Genomic DNA, 27,556 nt, shown 5'->3' with positions numbered 1-27,556 from the left:
TCTTGTGGGTGTTCTTATCTCCTAAGAGAATTTCTCTGACCTTAGTGTTTCTGCCGAATTCAGCTATTTGACTATGAACGCATTTTAAACCTTACTCTGCCTTTCTTACTTTGTATTTTAATTACAGCGAATTACTTTACCACTAATTAAGGTTTTTCGCTCTTACAAATACGATCATGGCTGATCCGATCATGGACTCGGGTCCACTTCCCTGCCCGCTCTCCATAATCCCTTATTGATTTATTGTTTAAGAAACTGTCTATTTCTGTCTTAAATTTATTCAATGTCCCAGCTTCCACAGCTCTCTGAGGCAGTGAATTCCACAGATCCACAACCTTCAGAAGAAATTTCTCCTCATCTCAGTTTTAAATGGGTGGCCCCTTATTCCAAGTTTATGCCCTCTAGTTCTAGTCTCCCTTATCAGTGGAAACATCCTCTCTGCATCCACCTTGTCAAGCCCCCTCATAATCTTACACGTTTCGATAAGATCACCTCTCATTCTTCTGAATTCCAATGAGTAGAGGCCCAACCTACTCAACCTTTCCTCATAAGTCAATCTCCTCATCCCTGGAATCAATCTAGTGAACCTTCTCTGAACTGCCTCCAAAGCAAGTATATCCTTTCGTCGTCAATATGGAAACCAAAACTGCATGCAGTATTCCAGGTGTGGCCTCACCAATACCCTGTACAACTGTAACAAGACTTCCCTGCTTTTATACTCCATCCCCTTTGCAATAAAGGCCAAGATTCCATTGGCCTTCCTGATCACTTGCTGTACCTGCATACTTTTGTGTTTCATGCACAAAGTACCCCCAGGTCCCGCTGTACTGCAGCCCTTTGCAATCTTTCTCCGTTTAAATAATAACTTGCTCTTTGATTTTTTTCTGCCAAAGTGCATGACCTCTCACTTTCCAACATTATACTCCACCTGCCAAATTTTTGCCCACTCACTTAGCCTGTCTATGTCCTTTTGCAGATTTTTTTGTGTTTTCCTCACACATTGCTTTTTTTTTTCCATCTTTGTATCGTCAGCAAACTTGGCTACGTTACACTCGGTTCCTTCCTCGAAGTCGTTAATATAGATTGTAAATAGTCAGGGTCCCAGCACTGATCCCTGCGGCACCCCACTGATTACTGATTGCCAACCCGAAAATGAACCATTTATCCCGACTCTCTGTTTTCTGTTAGTTAGCCAATCCTCTAGCCATGCTAATATATTACCCCCAACCCAATGAACTTTTATCTTGTGCAGTACTATCTTCCTCAATGTTTCCAAGTTTCGTGTCATCTGCAGATTTTGAAATTGTGCCCTGTACCCCTGAATCCAAGTCATTAATGTATATCAAAAACAGCAGTGGTCCTAATACTGAACCCTGGGGAACAACACTGTAACCTCGACACAATGCCCTAGAAATCCCAATCGAGGTCTTCCCGCGGGCAAACCACTGAAAACAGGAAAAAAAATGCGCACCTACCTGAAGCTGCTGCCCCCGATCGAGATCCCGGTCCTGAGGCTTTCACTCACTGTGCGTCACAGCGCATGCTCGTAGGGACGTCCCTAAGCTGGAGCTGGAGTCACGTGGCTCTGGGCAGCCAATCAAGGTACAGTATTTTCTCATTCATAATAATGAACTTCATACATTATTATGAATGAGAAACCCCCCCCAAACACCCAAAACACTAATTAAAAAAAATAGAAAATATACACTACATATTTAAGATTCATTTAAATTAAAGTTATTAATGTCTTATCAAAAAGATTTTACCGATTTTTAAAAGTTTTTTTAATTATGCTTTAAAATAAACTTACCGTAGTGGGGAGGTTTTTAAACAACAAAATGTGTTTTTATAATTTTATTTTAAAATGTTTTTGTGTATTTTTAAACACTTGCATCTGTAAAAGTAGCCAATGCGCCTGCTTTTATCAGGCGCAAGAATTTTGAGGACATTTGCCGGGCAAGATATGCGTAAATCCTGCAATCTTGCCCAAGCAAATGTCCTTGCTCCCGATCTGCGGAGAATCTGTCAAGCTCCAGCTCGACAGACGGGAAAAGCCGGTTTTCAGCGCATGCGCATTGCACGCTGAAAACCGGCTTTTCCGATGCTCTCGGGTCCGTAGAAACTTCGTACAGCCCGGGAGGTCGGAATTTCTACCCCTATATCTCCCTCTAATCTGAAAAATAGCCATTCACAACTGTTTTCTATCCTTAAGCCAATTTTGTAGCCATGCTGCTACTGCCCCTTTTATCCCATGGGCTTCAGTTTTGCTAACTAGCCTAATATCTTTATCGGATGCCTTTTTGAAAGTCCGTATGCAAAATATCAACCACATTACCCTCAACCACCCGCTCTGTTACCTCATCAAAAAACGCAATCCAGTTAGTCATTTGCCATTCAATCCATGCTGGCTCTTTTATTAGTCCATGCTTATCCAAGTCGCTGTTAATTTTTTCCCAGATTATTGATTCTAAAGGCTTCCTCACTTATGTATGCAAACTTTACTAGTGTGTAAAACTTGCCACCAGGGGGCACACCTGTTGGAGACCCAAAGGTCACCTGCACACCCTGGGAAAACAGGTATAAAAGGCAGTCTACCATGTTGCTTCCTCACTCTGGAGTTACATTAGAGACCAAGGTCACAACAGTTTGAGCTTACAGTATACAGTCTTGTGGAGTTATTCTGAACATAACACTCACCACCAATATTAAACTGACTGGCCTGTAGTTGCCAGGTTTCTCCTCTCTCCTTTTTGGAACAAGGGTATAACATTTGCAATCCTCCAGTCCTCTGGCACCATCCCTGTATCTAAATGGATTGGAAGATTGTGGCCAGCACCTCTGCAATTTGTACCCTTGCTTCTCTCGGCAACCTAGGATGCATCCCATCCAGACCAGTGACTTATCCACTTCAAGGACTTCATTTTAAGGACACCACTGTATACTTCCATCCAGTCTGAAAAACTACTAGTCACTGCTTTCTGTTTCTCTGCAAATTTTGTATCCACGCTGCCACTGTCCATTGAATCCCATGGGCTGCAGTAGCTTATGTAATGTTTCAAATTACTGATTCGGTATCCCAAAATATTATTGATAAGAACATAATTATGATTCAGTGCATCAGATTTTCAGGATTATACGTTTCTTTGGAGATGGAAATAAGTGTATTTCGTGCATAGCTGGGGATGTTCATTTTTACATGCATCGAGATGTTCAACTGAAATAGAACCGAAAATGCTGGAAATACGCAGTAGATTGTTCTGAAAAATAGGTTCATGTTTGGGTGTAAAGTTCAGTCTGATACAGTCCAGCTGGAGAACCTCCTGATCTAGAATAACCAGAAATAATCATATGGCTCTCCAGTAAGCTCTTCTGGCCTGTGAGGACACTCAAGTGAGGTCCGTTACGGGGAATGTCTCTGTGTACGTTGCTTATCCTCCACATGACTTAGTCCATCACAAACACTGAGCACTGTGTGACTTCATACCAATCTGCTCATTGCTTTGGAGTCACCTGACTTCTGAAAACCATGCCAGAAGGTTTTCAAATTCGGATCTTCCGCAGATATCTGTTCGGGTTCATTGGTGTCAGCTGCCAACTTAAATAGTCAGGTTGCTTGCTTCTTGTGGAAGTTGATTCCCACTGCCCTATATTGTGGATGCATTGGTTGTAATTTACCAAAATTCCCTGGATTCTGGGGAGGTCCCAGCAGATTGGAAAACTGCAAATGTAACGCCCCTATTCAAAAAAAGAAGACAGACCAAAAGCAGGAAACTATAGACCAGTTAGCCTAATATCTGTGGTTGGGGAAAATATTGGAATTCAATATTAAAGAAGCAGTAACAGGACATTTGGAAAAGCAAAATTTGGTCAGGCAGAGTCAGCCTGGATTTATGATGGGGAAGTCATGTTTGACAAATTTGCTGGAATTCTTTGAGGATGTAAAGAACAGGATGGATAAAGGGGAACCAGTGGATGTGGTGTATTTGGACTTCCAGAAGGCATTTGACAAGGTGCCACACAAAAGATTACTGTACAAGATAAAAGTTCACGGAGTTGGGGGTAATATATTAGCATGGATAGAAGATTGGCCAGCAAACAGAAAACAGAGTCTGGTTAAATGGTTCATTCGCTGGTTGGCAATCAGTAACGAGTGGGATGCCGCAGGGATCAGTGCTGGGACCCCAACTATTTACAATCTATATTAACAACTTGGAAGAAGGGACTGAGTGTAACATAGCCAAGTTTGCTGATGATACAAAGATTGGAGGAAAAGCAATGTGTGAGGAGGACACAAAAAATCTGCAAAAGGACATGGGCTAAGTGAGTGGGCAAAAATTTGGCAGGTGGAGTATAATGTTGAAAAGTGTGAGGTCATGCACTTTGGCAGAAAAAAAATCAAAGAGCAAGTTATTATTTAAATGGAGAAAGATTGCAAAGTGTTGCAGTACAGTGGGACCTGGGGGTACTTGTGCATGAAACATAGAAGGATAGTATGCAGGTACAGCAAGTGATCAGGAAGGCCAATGGAATCTTGGCCTTTATTGCAAAGGGGATGGAGTATAAAAGCAGGGACGTCTTGTTACAGCTGTACAGGGTCTTGGTGAGGCCACACCTGGAATACTGCGTGCAGTTTTGGTTTCCATATTTACGAAAGGATATACTTGCTTTGGAAGCCGTTCAGACAAAGTTCACTAGGTTGATTCCGGGGATGAGGGGGTTGACTTATGAGGAAAGGTTGAGTAGGTTGGGCCTCTACTCATTGGAATTCAGAAGAATGAGAGGTGATCTTATCGAAACGTATAAGATTATGAGGGGCTTGACAAGGTGGATGCAAAGAGGATGTTTCCACTGGAAGAGACTAGAACTAGAGGGCATGATCTTAGAATAAGGGGACCGCCCATTTAAAACTGAGATGAGGAGAAATTTCTTCTGAGGGTTATGAATCTGTGGAATTCGTTGCCTCAGAGAGCTGTGGAAGCTGGGACATTAAATAAATTTAAGACAGAAATAGACAGTTTCTTAAACGATAAGCGGTTATGGGGAGCGGGCAGGGAAGTGGAACTGAGTCCATGATCAGATCAGCCATGATCTTATTGAATGGCAGAGCAGACTCGAGGGGCCGTATGGCCTACTCCTGTTACTATTTCTTATGTTCTTAATTACTCGTGGGACCTGGGAATGTAATAATGTCTTCTGGATCAGATCTTTGTGGTTTATGCACATATGCTCCATTAATCCGTCTGAAAGCAAACCAAGTTAACACTCGGTGAGACAACATTCGTTAAGCTGTTTTATTCCACAGTCGTCAAAACATACAGAACATTGAGAATGGTGGGAGGCAGTCGGTAGATCATGTTTGTATGGTGTTACAAAAAAGAACACGTACGCTAATCCAATTCAACTCCAATGCAATCTGTCTGCTGCTTGACCTTTCAGATGTTGGTATCCTGATTTTAAAAAGCCTGTCTTCAAAGACTAGTACAGATCAGAAGAATTTGCCAATACCAAGGTACTAGATGCCTTACTCATTGACCAGACATTGTTCAGAAATTGACTCCTTTGGTTTCAAATAGGAACCACTTCCCATCTCGAATATTAATTACCATTCATGTGTCTATGGAATCGTAACTTTGCATGGGGCTGCTCTAAAAAGCTCGCACCTTTTCGACAACTTTTGCTTAGAATTAATTTTAAAATAGCTATGTCCAAGTCCCCTGTGGGGAAAAGATCAAAGTATCCCAAACTGTGACAGTGGAAGATTTGCAATTCTAGCCTGTGCTGTGATTCCCTGGTGTTGACCTACCACACATGACCAGCTGGCTGGTTTGATGTTGTGCCTCCTCTTTGCAATGGAGGTGGGGTGCTCTCAGCAATTGACTGATTTTCCTTTTGAAAATAGTTAAGTTGTTTTGTATTTTTGCTCAAATTAATTATTAAACATGATTTATATGTTTACTAAAGCATTTCTTCAATATTTTTCACATTTCTGGTTGACTGTGTTCTGGTGAAAAAAATAGTCTAAATTTGCCTGAACTAACGATTTCCCCCCCTCCAAAAAGCCTCTTCAAAATCTGCTATCTCAATCTTGCTTTTGTCCATCAGCACTATTCCTTCCCCTGTTTCTCAATCTCCGGTTATTTTCCATCTTTGTGAAGCACTTTATGAGGGTTTATTACGATTAAAGCGAAGAATGTTACCTGGGGCTGGATTTTTGGTTCTGCTAATTTTGGGGTGGTAATGCCGGCGAGGCGGTACAGTTTGCGCCTCAGTCAGCTAAATTCATCAGCTGGGCCCAGAGTGTGGGGCGGGGCGGAGCGCTAAGGGAGGCATTACACACCTCTTTTATGGCGCAAGGCTGGCTGAGCAACTGAAATCCGTTGCTCAAGAGCTGGCCTCGGAGTGTCCTGAGAGGATTCTGTGGCAAAAAGAAATTCGCACTTAAAAACACAACAAACATCCCCAAAATCTTAAAACACCCTTCAATAAGCTATATTGCAAAAATAGAACAAAACAAAACATTCACCAATTCCATTACTCACTGTCACCGGGACAGCTCTGACTACGACGCGCTATCGGTTCAGCGCACAACAAATTTCAAATGCAGTCGAAATAGGCTCGGTGCTCCCGGGCGTTACTGCTCTGCGCCCCCGCAAAACCGGCAACTAATTTCCTGGCGAGGCGTTGGGAGCTGGCCAGCTGCCTGGAAACCATTGCTGCCTCCATTACCGCTCCTCGGGCATGAGCCGAGGCAACATAGCGAAAATCTAGCCTTCGGACTCCACGCTGTGCTCCTTTGCTGTAGAATTGTTAAGGTGCTGCCATTAAAAAAAAAAACACCATCCCACTCACAAGGCATGAGGGACATTGACCGCAATTGACATGGCCACCACTATGCAGAACCCAGACCAAACGAGCTGCTTTAAGGCCCGCCGCCCCTCCCCAACCCACGCAAGCACAGTCATGCTAAGAAACCTAAATGCAACAATGTACTTCTCCCACAAGCCCCATGCAATCAAAAGGTGCGGTGACCTCATAAAATCAGTATGGGAATGTACATTTTTATAAAACTGAATTAAATAAAATTACATAAAAATGATCCAACATGGAATCTGGCTGTACAGCGGAATGAGTCCATGTTGGTGTTTATGCTCCACATGAACAGTCGTCCTAATCTCATGTATCCGCACAGTTCCTCTCCCTTCATTTCCCTTTTACGATCTAATCTGTCATACGCATTGTATAGAGCCTGCGCCTATTCTTAAATATTGATGTGGCCTCATAAAATATATATCTTAATATAAACTTAAGTATGCAGTGGCTGTGTGAATGTACATTCATGTACAGTTGTGGCATTAAATATATGTACTTCCTTGAAATTCCAATAAAAAAAACTCATAGCCTCGTCGAGCAAGTTTATTATATCTTGGTTTTGTGTTCTGGTCGTCAATATATTGGTATTGTGCTTCTGGGGGAATCACCAAAGTAAACTTGCTTGATATGCTCAGACCGCAACTGGGAAGACTCAGATTTGTTTTTGTTGAACTTCTCGTCCACTGGCCTTAGCATAACCAGCATGTTCCTACCTCCAGTCCTACACCCCTCTGAGAACTCTACATTTCACCAATTGCTTTGCCACCCCATTGGTGGCTGTGCCTTCAGTCATCTTGGGCCTCCCTAGATCTCTCTACCTCTCTCTCCTTTAAGATGCTCCTTAAAACCTATCTCTTTAACCAAGCTTTTAGTTACCTGCCCTCATATCTCTCTGGCTCAGTGTCAATTTTTGTCTGATTACATTCCTATGAAACACCTTGGAATGTTTTATGTTAAAGGTGTTATTAAAGTTGCTGTTGGCTACACAAGACCCGTGTGTCAAGCATCATTAGCAGTACTAAGGCACAAAGCCAGTTACAGCAGCTGTAGTCTTTACACTGCAACTGATATTAAGGGGAACCGATAGGGTAGATAGAGAGAAACAATTTCTGCTGATTGTAGGGTCGAGGACTAGGGAGCATAGTCTGAAAGTTAGAGCCAGGCCTTTCGGAGTGAAGTTAAGAAACACTTCTACATACAAAGGGTGGTAGAAGTTTTGGAACTCTCTTCTGCAAACAGCAGTTGATGCTAGGTCAATGGTTAATTTTAAATCTGAGATTTGTAGATTTTTATTAACCAAAGGTAAAAAGGAATATTGGGCAAAGACGGGTATTATGGAGTTAAGTTACAGATCAGCCATGATCTCATTGAATGGCAGAACAGGCTCGTGAGGCTCAATGCCCTACTCCTGTTCCTGTGTTCCTAACTGTAGAGGCTGCATTGTCTGGTTTTCTAAAAGAGCTCGGTAGCATTATCAAGCAACGGAAAACACTAGCAAATCCTGGAAAAGTAAAAAATAACCATGTGGACCAGGCAGTAGGAGGCATATTACATCACACACAATCCTCTAGTTTAATCACAAGTTATGCAGTGAGGGGGTAAGTACATGATTTAGAAACCTGCATGCATTTTTCATTTTTCATTTTTTAATCAAAATGAAAAGCAAAAATCCCAAAAGCAGTCTAAGTTGACTGCAAAGATCCACTGAAGATTACAACCCGAGTGTCAGAATAAATTTTAAAGTAAAAATTCATTGCCAGAGGAAAAAAAAGCATGGCTGAAAGAAGGGTAGGAATGGCAGCTCAACATTCCTGGTTACAGGGTTTTCAGACGCGATAGAGAAGGGGTTAAAAAAGGAGTGGAGGGTGGTGGCAGTACTGGTTAAAGAAACAATTACAGCTGTGAGAAGGGATGATAACTTTGAAGGATCATCAAATAAGGCTATATGGGTTGAACTAAAGAACATCAAAGAGGCAATCACACTGCTGGGAGTGTACACTCCCAAACAGTCCAAGGGAGATAGAAGAGCAAATTTGTAGGCAAAGTTCTGACAAGTGCAAAAACAATAAGGCAGTGATGGGGGATTTCAATTATCCTAATATTAACTGGGATACTATCCGTGTCAACGGTATAGAGGGCACAGAATTCCTAAATTGCATTCTGGAGAACATTCTTAGCCAGTTCGTAGCAAGCCCAACAATGGGGGGGGGGGGCAGTTCTGGATTTTGTTTTAAGGAATGAAGCTGGGCAGGTGCAAGTATCAGTGGGAGAGCATTTTTGTGGCAGTAACCATAATTCAGTTAGTTTAGCATAATTATGGATAAGGACAAAGATAAAACAGGAATAAAGTTTCTAAATTGGGGGAAGGCCAATTTTACTAGGTTGAGAAGTGATTTGGCAAAATGGACAGGAAACAACTACTTGAACGTAAATCAGTGTCAGAGCAGTGGGAGGCATTCAAGAGAGAGATGCATGGAGTTCAGGGTAAATATATTCCCATAAAGAAAAAGGGTAGAACTGCCAAATTCGGAGCCACCTGGATGAACAGGTGCATACAGAGTAAGATGAAGAAAAAAAGGGAAGCTCATATCAGATATCGAGAGCTCAATACTGCAGAAAGCCTGGAAGTGTATAGAAAGTGTAGGGGTGAAATTAAAAAGGAAATTAGGAAAGCAAAGAGAGAGGGCATAAAAAAATACTGGCAAATAGAATCACAGAAAACGCAAAAGATGTTTTATAATTACATAAAGAGCAAGAGGCTAACTAAGGAAATAGTAGGGCCTATTAAGGACCAAAATAGTGATGTGTGTGTGGAGGTGGAGGATGTGGGTAAGGTGTACTTGATGAATACTTTACGGCTGTCTTCACAAAAGCGGACGATGCCAATGTTGAAGTTCAGAAGGAAGAGCGTGAAATATTGGATGGGATAAGCATAGTAAGAGAAGAAGTATTAAGGGTTTTTGCATCTTTGAAAGTAGGCTATTAAAAGAAGCAAAAGAGGAAATAGCAGAGGCTCTGACCATTTTCCAATCCTCTTTGACTGCCAGAAGACTGGAGGATTGCTAATGTTGTACCTTTGCTTAAAAAGGGAGAAAGGGATAGACCGAGTAATTACAAGCCAGTCAGCCTAACCTCAGTGGTGGGAACATTATTGGAAAAATTCCTGAGGGACAGGATGAATCTTCATTTGGAAAGACATGGAGTAATCATGACAATCATTACAATATACATCAATGATTTAGATGAAGGAATTGAGTGTAATATCTCCACGTTTGCAGATGACACTAAACTGGGTGGCAGTTTGAGCTGTGAGGAGGATGCTAAGAGGCCGCAGGGTGACTTGGACAGGTTAGGTGAATGGGCAAATGCATGGCAGATGCAGTATAATGTGGATAAATGTGAGGTTATCCACTTTGGTGGCAAAAACACGAAGGCAGAATATTATCTGAAGGTGGCAGATTAGGAAAAGGGGAGGTGCAACGAGACCTGGATGTCATGGTACATCAGTCGTTGAAAGTTGGCATGCAGGTACAGCAGGCAGTGAAGAAGGCAAATGGAATGTTGGCCTTCATAGCTAGGGGATTTGAGTATAGGAGCAGAAGGTCTTACTGCAGTTTTACAGGGCCTTGGTGAGGTCTCACCTGGAATATTGTGTTCAGTTTTGGTCTCCTAATTTGAGGAAAGATGTTCTTGCTATTGGGGGAGTGCAGCGAAGGTTCACCAGACTGATTCCCAGGGTGGCAGGACTGACATATGAGGAGAGACTGGATCGACTGGGCCTGCAGTTTAGAAGGATAAGAGGGGATCTCATAGAAGCATACAAAATTCTGACGGGACTGGACAGGTTATATGCAGGAAAAATTTTCCCGATGTTGGGGAAGTCCAGAACCCGGGGGGGCACAGTCTAAGGATAAGGGGTAAGCCATTCAGGACTGAGATGAGGAGAAACATCTTCACTCAGAGAGTTGTTAACCTGTGGAATTCCCTACCGCAAAGGGTTGTTGATGCCAGCTCATTGGATATATTCAAGAGGGAGTTAGAGATGGCCCTTACGACTAAGGGGATCAAGGGGTATGGAGAGAAAGCAGGAAAAGGATACTGAGGTGAATGATCAGCCATGATCTTGAATGGTGGTGCAGGCTCGAAGGGCCGAATGGCTTACTCCTGCACCTTTTTTTCCATGTTTCAGCATGGATTTGTTAAGAGAAGGTTGTGTCTGACTAACTTGATTTGAATTTTTTGAATAGGCAACAAGGAGGGTCAATGCAGTGCATTTGATGTAGTCAACATGGATTTTAGCAAGGCTTTTGACAAGGTCCAACATGGTAGGCTGATGAATAAAGTAAAAGCCCATGGGATCCAAGAGAGGGTGGCAAATTGGATCCAAAATTGGCTCAGGAAACAAAGAGTAATGAATGGTTAACTTGTTTTTTGCAACTGGAAGGCTGTTTCTAGTGGGGTTCCACAGGGATCAGTACTTGGTCCCTTGCTTTTTGTGGTATATATTAATGATTTAGACTTAAATGTAGGAGGCATTATAAAGAAATGATGCAAAAATTGGCCGTGTGGTTGACGGTGAGGAGGAAAGCTTTAGGCTGCAGGAAAATATAGATGAACTGGTCAGTTAGGCAGAAAAGTGGAAAATAGAATTCAATCCGGAAAAGTGTGAGGTAATGCATTTGGGGAGGGGAACAAGGCAAGGGAATACATAATAAATGGGAGGATACTAAGAGGTGTGGAGGAACAGAAGGACTTTGGAGTGTATGTCTGCAGATCCTTAAAGGTAGCAGGACAGCTTGATAAAGTAGTTAAAAAGGCATACGGAATGTTTTCCTTTATTAGCCGAGACATTGAATATAAAAGTATGGTAGTTATGCTAGAACTGTATACAACACTAGTTAGGCCACAGCTTGAGTACTGCGTATAGTTCTGGTCACCACATTACCGGAAAGATGTGCTTGCATTAGAGAGGGTCCAAAGGAGATTTACGAGGATGTTGCCAAGACTGGAAAATTTTAGCTGTGAGGAAAGATTAGATAGGCTGTGGTTGTTTTCTTTGGAACAGAGGAGGCTGAGGGGAGATTTAATTGAGGTGTATAAAATTGAGGGGCCTAGAGTGGATAGGAAGGACCTGTTTCCCTTAGCAGAAGTGTCAATAACCAGGGGGCACAGATTTAAAATAGTTGGTAGTAGGTTTAGAGGAGAGATGAGGATTTTGTTTTTTCAGAGGGTGATGTGGTCTGGAACTCATTGCCTGAAAGGGTGGTCGAGGCAGAAACCCTCAACACATTTTTAAAAGTACTTGGATGTGTACTTAAACAGCTGTGACCTACAGGGCTACGGGCCTAGTGCTGGAAGGTGGGATTAGGCTGGATAAGTCTTTTTCAACCGACATGGACACGATGGGCTGAATGGCCTCCTTCTGTTATAATTTTCTATGATTCTATAAAATGAAAAAGTATGACAGTTTTAATATTTTTGTCTAACATTACACAAGGTTAACTTTTGATCTGATTGCATTTATTTTATTTAAGTTGTGTAATGGTGTACAACAGCGGCAACCTGTTCTATTCCAACAGAACTTGCAAAAGGAATGGGAGGAAGAGTCCAGGCAGTGCATTGAGAACCAGGAGCAGCGTATGTCTAAACAGCATCAAAACGAGCTTGAAGAATGGGGCAGGAATGTGGAGAAGCTGCAGAACGAACTCAAAGCAATCCGTAATGAAGGAGATGAACGCCAAGATTATGAGAAAAGTAAGCAAATCCTAGAATCATGCAGCATAGAAGGAGGCCATTCGGCCCATCAAGTCTGCACTGATTCTTTCGAAGAGCAATCCAGTTAGTTTCACTTCCCCGCTCTTTCTCCTTCCTCAGGTATTTATCCAATTCCCTTTGAAGGCTACTATTGAATCTGTATCCACCACACTGTCACACAGTGCACCCATTGCGTAAAGTTTTTCCAAGGGTATTCAACATTTAGGAAAGATAGACAGAAAAGAAAAAGAGGCGGGGTGGCGTTGCTGGTTGAAGAGGAAATTAATGCAATTGCAAGGAAAGACATTAGCTTGGATGATGTGGAATCGGTATGGGTGGAGCTACGGAATACCAAAGGGCAGAAAACGCTAGTGGGAGTTGTGTATAGACCTCCAAACAGTAGTAGTGATGTTGGGGAGGGCATCAAACAGGAAATTAGGGGTGCATGCAATAAAGGTGCAGCAATTATCATGAGTGACTTTCATATGCACATAGATTGGGCTAACCAAACTGGAAACAATACGGTGGAGGAGGATTTCCTGGAGTGCATTAGGGATGGTTTTCTAGACCAATATATCGAGGAACCAACTAGGGGAGAGGCCATCTTAGACTGGGTGTTGTGTAATGCGAGAAAATTAATTAGCAATCTTGTTGTGCAAGGCACCTTAGGGAAGAGTGACCATAATATGGTGGAATTTTACATTAGGTTGGAGAAGGAAACAGTTAATTCAGAGACCATGGTCCAGAACTTAAAGAAGGGTAACTTTGAAGGTATGAGGCGTGAATTGGCTAGGATAGATTGGCGAATGATACTTAAGGGGTTGACAGTGGATGGGCAATGGCAGACATTTAGAGACCGCATGGATGAACTACAACAATTGTACATCCCTGTCTGGCGTAAAAATAAAAAAGGGAAGGTGGCTCAACAGTGGCTATCAAGGGAAATCAGAGATAGTATTAAAGCCAAGGAAGTGGCATACACAAATTGGCCAGAAATAGCAGCGAACCCGGGCACTGGGAGAAATTTAGAACTCCGCAGAGGAGGACAAAGGGTTTGATTAGGGCAGGGAAAATAGAGTATGAGAGGAAGCTTGCAGGGAACATTAAAATGGACTGCAAAAGCTTCTATAGATATGTAAAGAGAAAAAGATTAGTAAAGACGCACGTAGGTCCCCTGCAGTCAGAATCAGGGGAAGTCATAACTGAGAACAAAGAAATGGCAGACCAATTGAACAAGTACTTTGGTTCGGTATTCACTAAAGAGGACACAAACAACCTTCCGGATATAAAAGGGGTCAGAGGGTCTAGTAAGAAGGAGGAACTGAGGGAAGTCCTTATTAGTCGGGAAATTATGTTGGGGAAATTGATGGGATTGAAGGCCGATAAATCCCCAGGGCCTGATGGTCTGCATCCCAGAGTACTTAAGGAGGTGGCCTTGGAAATAGCGGATGCATTGACAGTCATTTTCCAACATTCCATAGACTATCAGTTCCTATGGAGTGGAGGGTAGCCAATGTAACTCCACTTTTTAAAAATGGGGAGAGAGAAAACAGGGAATTATAGACCGGTCAGCCTGACATCGGTAGTGGGTAAAATGATGGAATCAATTATTAAGGATGTCATAGGAGCGCATTTGGAAAGAAGTGACATGATAGGTCCAAGTCAGCATGGATTTGTGAAAGGGAAATCATGCTTGACAAATCTTCTGGAATTTTTTGAGGATGTTTCCAGTAGAGTGGACAAGGGAGAAGCAGTTGATGTGGTGTATTTGGACTTTCAGAAGGCTTTCGACAAGGTCCCACACAAGAGATTAATGTGCAAAGTTAAAGCACATGGGATTGGGGGTAGTGTGCTGACGTAGATTAAGAACTGGTTGGCAGACAGGAAGCGAAGAGTAGGAGTAAATGGGTACTTTTCAGAATGGCAGGCAGTGACTAGTGGGGTACCGCAAGGTTCTGTGCTGGGACCCCAGCTGTTTACATTGTACATTAATGATTTAGATGAGGGGATTAAATGTAGTATCTCCAAATTTGCGGATGACACTAAGTTGGGTGGCAGTGTGAGCTGCGAGGAGGATGCTAAGAGGCTGCAGAGTGACTTGGACAGGTTAGGTGAGTGAGCAAATGCATGGCAGATGAAGTATAATGTGGATAAATATGAGGTTATCCACTTTGGTGGTAAAAACAGAGAGAGACACTATTAGCTGAATGGTGACAGATTAGGAAAAGGGGAGGTGCAACGAGACCTGGGTGTCATGGTACATCAGTCATTGAAGGTTGGCATGCAAGTACAGCAGGCGGTTAAGAAGGGAAATGGCATGTTGGCCTTCATAGCGAGGGGATTTGAGTACAGGGGCAGGGAGGTGTTACTGCAGTTGTACAGGGCCTTGGTGAGGCCACACCTGGAGTATTGTGTACAGTTTTGGTCTCCTAACTTGAGGAAGGACATTCTTGCTATTGAGGGAGTGCAGCGAAGGTTCACCAGACTGATTCCCGGGATGGCGGGACTGACATCAAGAAAGACTGGATCCAACTGGGCTTGTATTCATTGGAGTTCAGAAGAATGAGAGGGGATCTCATAGAAACATTTAAAATTCTGATGGGTTTAGACAGGTTAGATGCAGGAAGAATGTTCCCAATGTTGGGGAAGTCCAGAACCAGGGGTGTCAGTCTAAGGATAAAGGGGTAAGCCATTTAGGACCGAGATGAGGAGAAACTTCTTCACCCAGAGAGTGGTGAACCTGTGGAATTCTCTACCACAGAAAGTTGTTGAGGCCAATTCACTAAATATATTCAAAAAGGAGTTAGATGTAGTCCTTACTACGAGGGGGATCAAGGGGTATGGCGAGAAAGCAGGAATGGGGTACTGAAGTTGCATGTTCAGCCATGAACTCATTGAATGGCGGTGCAGGCTCAAAGGGGCGAATGACCTACTCCTGCACCTATTTTCTATGTTTGTATGTCACACCTTTTTTTGGCAATCACCCTAAATCTTTCGGGTTATCGACCTTTCAGCCATTGGAAACAGTTACTCTTTATTTACAATTACAATTAATCTCCCTGTCCAACTCTTCCCTCCAAGCAGTGACCATGTGTCTGCGAGCACTAGATCAGCCATCACAGATCCCCTCAAAATCTCCTCGCAGAATGTACGTTCACTTGCAAGCAAGGCCCTTGCCATCCATGACCTTATCGTGGATGAGTGCATCGACATCATGGCTCTATCGGAAATTTGGCTGAGGGATAAAGACACATTACCTTTAATCGAAGCCTCACCTTCCAGCTGTACCTTCCACCACTTGCCCCACCTAGGCCGCCATGGCAGCGGTATATCTCTCATCACCAAATCATACCTTGGTCTGTCCCCCTTCTCATCCAACACTTTGTCATCTTTTGAACATCTCGCCTCTCATTCAAAATTCTCGTTCACTACCGCCCACCCAAGTATAATAAAAACATCATGGATATATCCTCACTGCTTTCCTCCCTCAGCCTTTGCACTGTGCGACTTCACGTCCTCGTTGACTTCAACCTCCATCTTAATTCATCATGTTCTCTCCTCTGAGTTCATTATCCTCCTGTCCTCCCTTAATCTCTCCCATGTAAATTCCTCAACCCATATTCACGGCCACCCCCTTGACCTTAGAATCTCTCGTGGCCTTGCTATTCCAACCATGTCAATTAAAGATAGTCATCCTTGTATCGCTTTTGACCCACATCCCCCTTATCCGATCCAAACCTACTTCCTTCTGCATCTGCCCCTGGAAAATAAACTCTTAAAACTGCATTTATCAACTCAAAACTGTCCAACCTTTGGCCCTCTTTTAACAATGACATTTCTGCAACCATCGATCTGCTCAACCACACCTTCCCCACCACTTTTGATGCCCTATTAAAAAGATTACTCTCTCCCACACTGGCCGTTCCCCCTGGTATAGCCCTCATCTTCGCTCCCTCAAGTCAAAAGGGCACAGACTTGAACGGATGTGGCGGACAACTGGTTTAGCCATTCACCGCCCGATCTGGCTCAAACACACAAAATATTATCGGTTCTTACTCTTGTCTACAAAAACTGCTCACTATTCCAGGATCATTCTGGATTGCAAAAATAACCCCTGGCTATTCTTTACTGCTAATTCTCCTTAAACCCCTCTCCCCTGTCTCCACCACACTCACCTCCAATAACAAGTGTGAGGAGCTCATGGACGACTTTGTCTCAAAGATTGAGACCATCCGATCAGCTGCCTCTGCAAGTTCCCTTCCTTCACCTAGCCCACGGGGCCAAACTTCATCTGAGGCTTCCACCTGCCCTAGCCCTAAACTCGCATCTTTCTCTAGTTTCTCTTTGATCTCCCATCTTGATCTCTCCAAGCTCATCTTGTCCATGAGACCCACTTTCTGCTCCCTTGACCCTATTCCCACGAAACTGCTGACCACCCAACTTCCTTTTTTGGCTCCCATGTTAGCTGACATTGTTAACAGTTCTTCTCGGGTACTATTCCGCTCTCCTTCAAATTTGCTGTCATTACCCCTCTCAAAAACCAACCCCTTGACCCCATTTTGCTTGCTAGCTATCGTCCCATCTCCAATCGCCCTTTCCTGTCCAAAGTACTTGGACGTGTTGTCGCCTCCCAAATCCGTGATCATCTTTCCATGAATTCAATGTTTGAATTCAATGTTTGAATCCCTTCAATCTTGTTTTCACCCCTGCCACAGTACCCAAATGGCTCTCATCAGAGTCACAAATGACATCCTTTGTGAGTGTGACAAAGATAAACTATCCCTCCTCGTCCTTCTGGACCTGTCTGCAGCCTTTGACACAGTTGACCACTCCATCCTCCTCCAATGCCTCTCCACCATTGTCCAGCTAGGTGGAAATACACTCACCTGCTTCCATTCTTATCTATCTAATTATAGCCAGAAAATCTCCTGCAATGGCTTCTCTTCCCACTCCCGCATCGTTACATCTGATGTCCCCCAAGGCTCTGTCCTTGGCCCCCTCTTATTTCTCATTAGAAAAATAGCCAATTACCACCAGTTTTGCTAACAAGCCTAATGCATTGTACTCTATCAAATGGGGGTCGCCATTGACCAGAAACTAAACTGGACCAGCCACATAAATACCGTGGCAACAAAAGCAGGCCAGACGCTGGATATTCTGCGGTGAGTGTTTCACCTCCTGACCACTCAAAGCCTTTCCACCATCTACAAGGCACAAGTCAGGAGTGTGATGGAATATTCTCCACTTGCCTGCATGAGTGCAGCTCCAACAACACTCAAGAAACTCGACACCATCCAGGACAATGCAGCTTGCTTGATTGGCACCCCATCCACCACTTTCAACATTCACTCCCTCCACCACTGGTGCACCATGGCTGCAGTGTGTACCATCTACAAGATGCACTGCAGCGATTCGCCAAGGCTTCTTCGGCAGTACCTCCCAAACTCTCGAAGGAGAAGGGCAGCAGGCGCAAGGGAGCACCATCACCTGCAAGTTCCCTTCCAAGTTACACACCACTCTGACTTGGAAATATATCGCCGTTCCTCCAACATTGCTGGGGCAAAATCTTGGAACTCCCTCCCTAACAGCACCGTGGGAGTTCCTTCACCACAAAGGCTGCAGCAGTTTAAGAAGATGGCTCATCACCACCTTCTCAAGGGCAATTTGGGTTGGGCAATAAATGCTAGACTTTCCAGCGACGCCTGCATCCTGGAACGATTAAAAAAAGCATCAATTGCACTGCCCTCAACCACCTCATCAAAAAGCTCAATGAAGTTAGTCAAACATGATTTGCCTTTAACAAATCTGTGCTGGCTCGCCTTTATTAGAACATGCTTATCGAAGTGGCTGTTTATTTTCTCTCAATTTATTGTTTTCAAAAGCTTCCCACACCGACTTTAAACAGACTGGCCGCCCAGGTTTATCCTTCTCCCATTTTTTGAACAAGGGTATAACATTTGCAATCCTCTGGGCCTTTGGAACCATCCCTGTATCTAAGGAGGTTTGGAAGATTGAGGCCAGCATCTCCGCAATTTCTACCCTTACTTCCGTCAGCATCCTAAGATGCATCCGAGCCAGACCGGGTGACTTAGCCATTTTAATTACCGCCAGCCTTTCTTGTACCTCTTTATTTATTTTTTATCTTATGCAGAGTGCTGGAAACCTCTCCATTTACTATAGCTTTAACAAAGCCCTCGTTCTTGGTAAACACCAATGCAAAGCATTCATTTAGTACCTCAGCCATGCCTTCTGCCTCCACCAATAATTCTCCATTTTGGTTCCTATTCGGCCTCAACTGCTGCTCTGACGACACTTTTGCTGTTAATATGCCTGTTGTAGAGGTAACGGATGGGGTGAAAATTGATGGGCAGGATGGACTGGAAAGGCTGGATATGCTTCGAGTGGATGAGTTGCCTGGTCCGGCTGGTTTGCATCCCAGGTTGCTAAGGGAAGTGGGGGCGGAGATAGCAGAAGGGCTTGCCATAATCTTCCAATCTTCCCTAAATGCGGGGGAGGTGCCAGAGGATTGGAAAGTGGCATGTGACACCCTTATTCAAAGGTTGCAAGGACAATCCTAGTAACTACAAGCTGGTCAGTTTAACATCAGTGGGTGGGTAAGGTTTTAGAAACAATAATCTCGGAAAAAATAAACAGACACTTGGAGAGGTTTAAGTTAATTAAGGAGAGCCAGCACGGATTTGTAAAAGGCAGATTGTGTTTGACTAACCTAATTGAATTTTTTGATGAAGTAATAGAAAAGGTGGATGTTGTCTATATGGATTTTAAGAAAGCATTTGACACAGTACCACATAAAAGGTTGGTTAACAAAATTGAGGCTCATGGTTATAGGAGGGTCAGTGTCAACTTGGATGAGAAATTGCCTTAAGGACAGAAAACAGCAAGACGTGTTTTTCAGACTGAGCGATGGTGGACAGTGGTGTTACCCAAGGGTTAGTGCTAGGACCACTGCTTTTTTGATATATAGAAACATAGAAACATAGAAAATAGGTGCAGGAGTAGGCCATTCGGCCCTTCGAGCCTGCACCACAATTCAATAAGATCATGGCTGATCATTCACCTCAGTACCCCTTTCTTGCTTTCTCTCCATACCCCTTGATCCCTTCAGCCATAAGGCCATATCTCACTCCCTCTTGAATATATCCAATGAACTGGCATCAACAACTCTCTGCAGTAGGGAATTCCACAGGTTAACAACTCTCTGAGTGAAGAAGTTTCTCCTCATCTTAGTCCTGAATGGCATACCCCTTATCCTTCGACTGTCCCCTGGTTCTGGACTTCCCCAACATCGGGAACATTTTTCCTCCATCTAACCTGTCCAGTCCCGTCAGAATTTTATATGTTTCTGAGATCCCCTCTCATCCTTCTAAACTGCAGTGAATACAGGCCCAGTCGATCCAGTCTCTCCTCATATGCCAGTCCTGCCATCCCGGGAATCAGTCTGGTGAACCTTGGCTGCATTCCCTCAATAGCAAGAACGTCCTTCCTCAGATTAGGAGACCAAAACTGAACACAATATTCCAGGTGAGGCCTCACCAAGGCCCTGTACAACTGCAGTAAGACATCCCTGCTCCTATACTCAACTCCCCTAGCTATGAAGGCCAACATTCCACTTTCCTTCTTCACCGCCTGCTGTACCTGCATGCCAACTTTCAATGACTGATGTACCATGACACCCCGGTCTCGTTGAACCTCCCCTTTTCCTAATCTGCCGCCATTCAGATAATCTGCCTTCGTGTTTTTGCCACCAAAGTGGATAACCTCACATTTATCCACATTATATTGAATCTGCCATGCGTTTGCCCACTCACCTAACCTGTCCAAGTCACCCTATAGCCTCTTAGCGCACTTGGATATTGGAATACAGAGCAAAATTTGCCGACTATATCAAACTTGGAGGTGTGGCAAACCGTGAGGATGATGCCAATCGACTAATACATATAGGCTAGCAGAGTGAGCAGACAAGTGGCAGATGGAATTTAATAGAGTAGTGTGAGGTGCTGCATTTTGGCAGAATGGATAGGGAGAGACAATAGAGAGTTAATGGCACAGTTCTAAAGAGTGTGCAGGGCAGAGGGACCTGGCAGAGGTTCATGTGCATAGATCTTTGAAGGTGGCAGGACATATTGAGAGATTAGTTAGTAAAGCATATGGGATCTTCGGCTTCATAAATAGAGGTATTGAGGGAAATTATGCTGAACCTTTATAAAGCTCTGGTTAGGCCACAACTAGAGTAATGTGTCCAGTTCTGGCTACCACTCTTTAGGAAGGATGTTAAGGTCCTTGAGAGGGTGCAGAGGAGATTTACCAGAATGCTATCAGGGATGAGGGATTTTAGCTACAAGGTTAGGTTGGAGAAGCTGGGGTTGTTCTCCTAGGAGCAAGGAAGTTGAGGGGAGATTTGACAGGCCTATAAGATTATGACGGGTTTAGATAAGGTAGACAGGGAAAGGTTGTTCCCATTAGCTGATGGTACAAGGACTAGGGGACACAGATTTAAGGTTTTGGGCAAGAGATACAGGGGGGATGTGAAGAAGAACTTTTTTACACAGTGAGTAGTAATGACTGGAACGCGCTGCCGACGAGAGTGTTGGAAGCGGAGATGATCAATGATTTAAACTGGAAATTGAATAGGCATTTGATTGAAATAAACTTGCAGGACCAAGGAGATAGAGCGGCGGAATGGGACTGACTTGATTGCTCTACAGAGAGCCGGCATGGACTCGATGGGTCGAATGACCTCCTTCTGTGCCGTAATGACTCTATGAAGATCTTTGCATTCCTTTTTTGTTAGATGCCAAACTATTTTTGTTCCGTCTCTTTGTCCCTCTTATTTCCTTCTTCACTTGTATGCTGTACTTTTCATATTCAATCTGATTCTCCCTTGTATTATCAAACTGGCATCTGTCATACGCCCCCTTTTTCTGCATTATCTTAATCTCTAACTCCTTTATACTCCAGGGAGCTCTGGCTTTGGTTGCCCTTCCTATTTCCTACTTGTGGAAATGTACCTAGACTGTACCTGAATTATCTCTTTAAAGGCTGCCCATTGCTCCATTACTTTTCTGGCTGCCTGTCTTTGACTCCAATTTACTTGGGCCAGTTCCCTCCTCAATTTGCTGAAATTAGCCATCCTCCAGTTAAGTTTTTCGTCTAGATTGCTCCTTGTCCTTTTCCATAACTAATCTAAACCTCCGACTGATATTATTCACTTGACCCACTTAATTCCCCAGGACTAGATCCAGCAATGCCTCCTTCGTCGTTGGGCAGGAAACATGCTGATCTTGAAAATTCTCCTGAACACACTTCAGAAATTCCTCCCCTTCTCTTCCCTTGACACAAACACTGCCCTATTCAATATTGGAGTAGTTAAAGTCTCCCATTATCACTACTCAATAGATTTTGCACCTTTTTGTAATTTATTTGCAAATCTGCTTCTCTATTTCCTTCCCACTGTATGGTGGTCTATAAAATACACCAAGTAGTGTAATGGCTCCTTTATTGTTTCTCACCTACAACCAAAAATATTCTGTCTTTGACCCCTCAGGGCCATTTTCATTTTCTAGCACTGTGATATTTTCATTAATCAAAACTGCTACCCCTCCAAATGTTCCGGAGAGGGGTGGGTGTGGGTGTGTGTGTGTGTTGTGTTGCATGTGTGTTCTGAAAATTTCACTGTACCCTGCCCCAACCTTACGGTGCCAGTGTTGTATCTTTTTCATTACCCAAAAACTTGTGTATCTGTAAAAACGTTAAGAAATTTCCTCCATCACTCTCCATTCTAGACGAGCGTCAGAACCTGGAGAGTCTCCACCAGTCCAATCTGACAACGGTTCAAGAACAGATTCGATTGGAATATCAACAGAAGCAGGAGGAGCTGATGAAAGAACATGATAAAAAAGAGAAGGACCATCATGCAGAGGTGAGTAGACTTAATTAATAGTGCTTGGTAACATTGTTTTAACTTTAGTGTACATTTTTTGGCACCTCATGATTCACAGGCCTCTGGACAGAATTCCAGATTTCACCAGAAGTCAAGGTGAAGTCCTCCTCGTGACAGTACAACAGCAACTTATATTTATATAACAAACTAAATAGTGGGGGGGGGGGGGGGGGAAAGAGTGTTCAAGTGAGGGGAAATTTAGAAAGTTAAGGAGAAAGATAGGAATAGTGCAGGGTAACGATATGCATAATGATAACCAGAGCGTACAAACATACGAGTGCACCAGCAAATAATGAAAAATGGGAAAACGGCAAAATTAAAAGCTCTTTATCTGAATGCACACAGCATTCGTAACGATAGATGAATTGATGGCACAAATAGAAATAAATGGGTAAGATCTGATAGCCGTGGTTGCAACGTGACCAAACCTGGGAACTGAATATTCAGCGGTATTTGACATTTCGGAAGGATAGGCAGAAAGGAAAAAGAGGCGGGGTAGCTCTGTTAATAAAGGATGAGATCAGTACAATGGTGAGAAATGATCTTGACTCGGAAGATCAAGATGTAGAACCAGTTTGGGTGGAGATAAGAAATAGCAAGGGAAAGAAGTCACTGGTGGGAGTAGTCTATAGGCCTCCTAACAGTATAAGAACGTAAGAAATAGGAGCAGGAGTAGGCCATTTGACCCCTCAAGTCTGCTCCGCCATTCAATAAGATCATGGCTGATCTGATCATGAACTCGATTCCACTTCCCTGCTCGCTCCCCATAATCCTTTACTCCCTTATCACTCAAAAATCTCTCTCTCTCTCCGCCTTAAATATATTCAACGACCCACCCTCCACAGCTCTCTGGGGCAGAGAATTCCATCGATTTACAACCCTCTGAGAGGGAAGAAATTTCCTCATCTCAGTTTTAAATGAGCGCCCCTTAATCTAAGACTATGTCTCCTAGTTTTAGTTTCCCCTATGAGTGGAAATATCCTCTCTGCATCCACCTTGTCGAGTCCCCTCATTATCTTATGTTTCGATAAGATCACACCTCATTCTTTTGAACTCCAATGTGTATAGGCTCAACCTGTAGCCATACTGTAGGACAAAGTATAAATCAAGAAATAATGGGGGCTTGTAAGAGACGTATTGCAATAATCTTCATATAGATTGGACAAACCAAATTGGCAAAGGTAGCCTTGAGGACGAGTTCATAGAGTGTATTCGGGACAGTTTCTTAAAGCAATACGTTGTGGAACCAACCAGGGAATAGGCTATTTTAGATCTGGTAATGTGCAATGCGACAAGATTAATGATCTCATGGTAAAGGATCCTCTTGGGAAGAGTGATTATAACATGATGGAATTTCTCATTCAGTTTGAGGGGAGAAACTTGGGTCTGAAACTAGTGGCTTAAACCTAAATAAAGGCAATCACAAAGGTATGAAGACATAGTTGACTAAAGTGGATTGGAAAAATAGATTAAAGAGTAAGACAGTAGATAAGCAGTGGTAGACATTTAAGGAGATATTTCATAATTCTCAAAGATATGTTCCATTGAGAGAAAATATACGAGAAAATTGAATCATCCGTGGCTAACTAAGGAAGTTAAGGATGGTATCAAATTGAAAGAAAAGGCATGCAATGTTGCGAAGATTAGTGGTAGGGAGAAAATAGATTGAAAGTAAACTAGCAAGAAATATAAAAAAACAGACAGTAAGAGCTTCAACAAGTATATAAAAACGAAAAGAGTAGCTAAGGTAAACGTTGGTTCCTTAGAGGATGAGACTGGGGAATTAATAATGAGAAACAAGGAAATGGCAGAGACTTTGAACAAATATTTTGTATTTGTCTTCACAGTAGAAGACACTAAAAACATCCCAATAATAGAAAATCAGGGGGCAAAAGGGAAGGGAAGAAATTGAAACAATCATTATTTTATGTTGCCTGAACTGGAGAATTTTAGCTGTGAGGAAAGATTGGAGATGCTGGGTCTGTTTTGTTTGGAACAGAGGAGGCTGATTGAGGTGTATAAAATTATGAAGGGCCTGGATAGAGTGGATAGGAAGGACCTGTTTCCTTTGGGCAGAGGGGTCGACAACCAGGGGCATAGATTTAAAGTAATTAGGGGGAGGTATGGTATAGAGGAGAAATGTCTTTACCCAGAGGGTTGTGGGGGTCTGGAACTCACTGCCTGAAAGGGTGGTCGAGGCAGAAAGCCTCACCAGATTTAAAAAATACTTGGATGTGCACTTAAAGTGCCATAACCTACAGGGCTATGCACCAAGAGCTGGAAAGTGGGATTAGGCTAGATAGCTCTTGGCGGGCCGGCACGGACATGATGGGCCGACATGGCCTCCTTCCATGCTGTAAATTTCTGAGATTATCACTAGAGAAAAAGTACTCGGCAAACTAATGGGACTAAAGGCTGACAAGTTTACTGGACCTGATGGCCTGCATCCTCGGGTCTTAAAAGAAGTGGCTGAAGAGATAATGGATGAATTGGTTATAATCTTCCAAAATTCCCTTGATTCTGGAAAGCTCCCAGCGGATTGAAAAACCACAAATGTAACGCCCCTATTCAAGAAAGGAGGGAGATAGAAGGCAGAAAACTATAGGCCAGTTAGCCTAACATCTGCCATTGGGAAAATGCAGGAATCCATTATTAAGGATGTTGTAGCAGGACATTTCGAAAATCATAATTCAATCAAGCTGAGTCAACATGGTTCCATGAAAGGGAAATAGTATTTGACAAATTTATTAGAGTTCTTTGAGGATGTCACTAACCGGGTGGATAAAGGGGATCCAGTAGATGGATTTGGATTTCTAAAAGGCATTCGATAAGGTGCCACATAAAAAGTTACTACACAAGATAAGAGGGCATGGTGTTGGGGGTAATATATTAGCATAGATAATTGGCTAATTAACAGAAAACAGAGTCTGGATAAATGGATTGTTTTCAGGTTGACAAACTGTAACTAGTGGGGTGCCACAGGGATCAGTGCTGGGGCCTCAACTATTTATCATCTATATTAATGATTTGGATGAAGGGACCGAGTGTATTGTAGCCAAATTTGCTGACGATGCAAAGATAGATGGGAAAGCAAGTTGTGAGGAGGACACAGTCTGCAAAGGGATACAGATAGGTTAAGTGAGGTGGGCAAAAATTTGGTAGGTGGAGTATAATATGGGAAAATGAGAGGTTATCCACTTTGGTAGGATGAATAGAAAACCAAAATATTTAAATAGAGAGAGACTACAGAATGCTGTGGTACGGAGGGATCTGGGCGCCTTTGTACATGAAACACAAAAAGTTAGCAGGCAGGTACAGCAAGTGATTATGAAGGAAAGTGGAATGTTGGCCTTTATTGAAAGGGGGATGACGTATAAAAGTAGGGAAGTCCTGCTACAATTGTACACTGTTGGTGAGACCAAACCTAGAGTACTGTGTACAGTTTTGGTCTCATTTAAGGAGGCAGTTCAGAGGAGGTTCACTAGGTTGATTCCTGGGATGAAGGGATTGTCTTTTGAGGAAAGGTTGAGCAGTTGCAGTTTAGGAGAATGAGAGGTGATCTTATTGAAAGGTACACGATTCTGAGGAGACTTGACAGGGTAGATGCTGAGAGCATGTTTCCCCTCGGGGGTGGGGGGGGGGGGGGGGGGAAGAGAGGGAATCTAGAATTAGGGGGCATAGTTTTAGAATAAGGGGTCGCACATTTAAAACCAAAATGAAGAGTAATTTCTTCTGAGGGTCGTGTACCTTTGGAATTCTCTACCCCAGAGAGCTGTGGAGGCTGAGTCATTAAATATATTCAAGGCTGAGATAGACAGATTCTTGAGCTATAGGGGAGTCACGGGATATGGGGAACAGGCAGGAAAGTGGAGTTGAGGCCAAGATCAGATAAGCCATGATCTTAGTCAGTGTTGGAGCAGGCTCAAGGGCCCCTGTGGCCTATTCCTGCTCCTATTTCTTATGTTCTTATGTTCACCTTCAATATAGTATAACGTGCTTCACAGGAGTGTTATCAAACATAATTTCACAGCGAGCCACATGAGATATTAGGACAGATGACCAAAAGCTTGGTCAAAGAGGTAGGTTTTAAGGAACATCTTAAAGGAGGAGAGGTTTAGGGAGGGAATTCCAGAACTGGAGGGAATTGAAAACAAGGATGAAAATGTTTAAATCAAGATGTTTCTGAACCAGGACCCAATGCAGGTCAGTGAACACAGTGGTGATGGGTGACCAGAACGTGGTGCGAGTTAGGATATGGGCAGCAGAGTTTTGGATGAACTCAAGTTTACGTACAGTAGTGGGAGACCAGCCAGGACCTCATTGGAATACATAGAAACATAGAAAATAAGTGCAGGAGTAGGCCATTTGGCCCTTCGAGCCTGCACCACCATTCAATAACATCATGGCTGATCATTCACCTCAGTACCCCTTTCTTTCTTTCTCTCCATACCCCTTGATCCCTTTAGCCGTCAGGGCCATATCTAACTCCCTCTTGAATATATCTAACGAACTGGCATCATCTCAACTCTGCAGTAGAGAATTCCAGAGGTGAACAACTCTGAGTGAAGCAGTTTCTCCTCATTTCAGTCCTAAATGGCTTACCCCTTATCCTTACACTGTGACCCCTAGTTCTAGACTTCCCCAACATCGGGAACATTCTTCCTGCATCTAACCTGTCCAGTCCCGTCAGAATTTTATATGTTTCTATGAGATCCCCCCTCATTCTTCTAAACTCCAGTGAATACAGACACAGTCGATCCAGTCTCTCCTCATACGTCAGTCCCGCCATCCCGGGAATCAGTCTGGTGAACCTTCGCTGCACTCCCTCAATAGCAGGAACGTCCTTCCTCAGATTAGGAGACCAAAACTGAACACAATATTCCAGGTGAGGCTTCACCAAGGCCCTGTACAACTGCAGTAAGACCTCCCTGCTCCTATACTCAAATCCCCTAACTATGAAAGCCAACATAC

The 27,556-nt window shown here is 43.3% G+C and overlaps 1 protein-coding gene across 3 annotated transcripts in view; it reads left to right on the top strand.

The window, feature by feature from the left end:
* The window catches only part of pcnt (pericentrin), a 308,639-nt gene that overhangs the window by 55,986 nt on the left and 225,097 nt on the right, over window positions 1-27,556 (top strand). For all 3 annotated transcript variants that reach the window (XM_070876280.1, XM_070876279.1, XM_070876278.1), the window contains exons 7-8: window positions 12,450-12,624; window positions 22,428-22,564. In XM_070876280.1, coding sequence (XP_070732381.1) covers window positions 12,450-12,624; window positions 22,428-22,564 — 312 coding nt within the window. The remainder of the gene's footprint in view (window positions 1-12,449; window positions 12,625-22,427; window positions 22,565-27,556) is intronic.

The sequence above is a fragment of the Pristiophorus japonicus genome, chromosome 3, assembly GCF_044704955.1.
Source record: "Pristiophorus japonicus isolate sPriJap1 chromosome 3, sPriJap1.hap1, whole genome shotgun sequence".
NCBI lineage: Eukaryota > Metazoa > Chordata > Chondrichthyes > Pristiophoridae > Pristiophorus > Pristiophorus japonicus.
The sequence above is the reverse complement of the archived record's forward strand: the minus strand, read 5'-3'. Positions and strand labels throughout refer to the sequence as shown.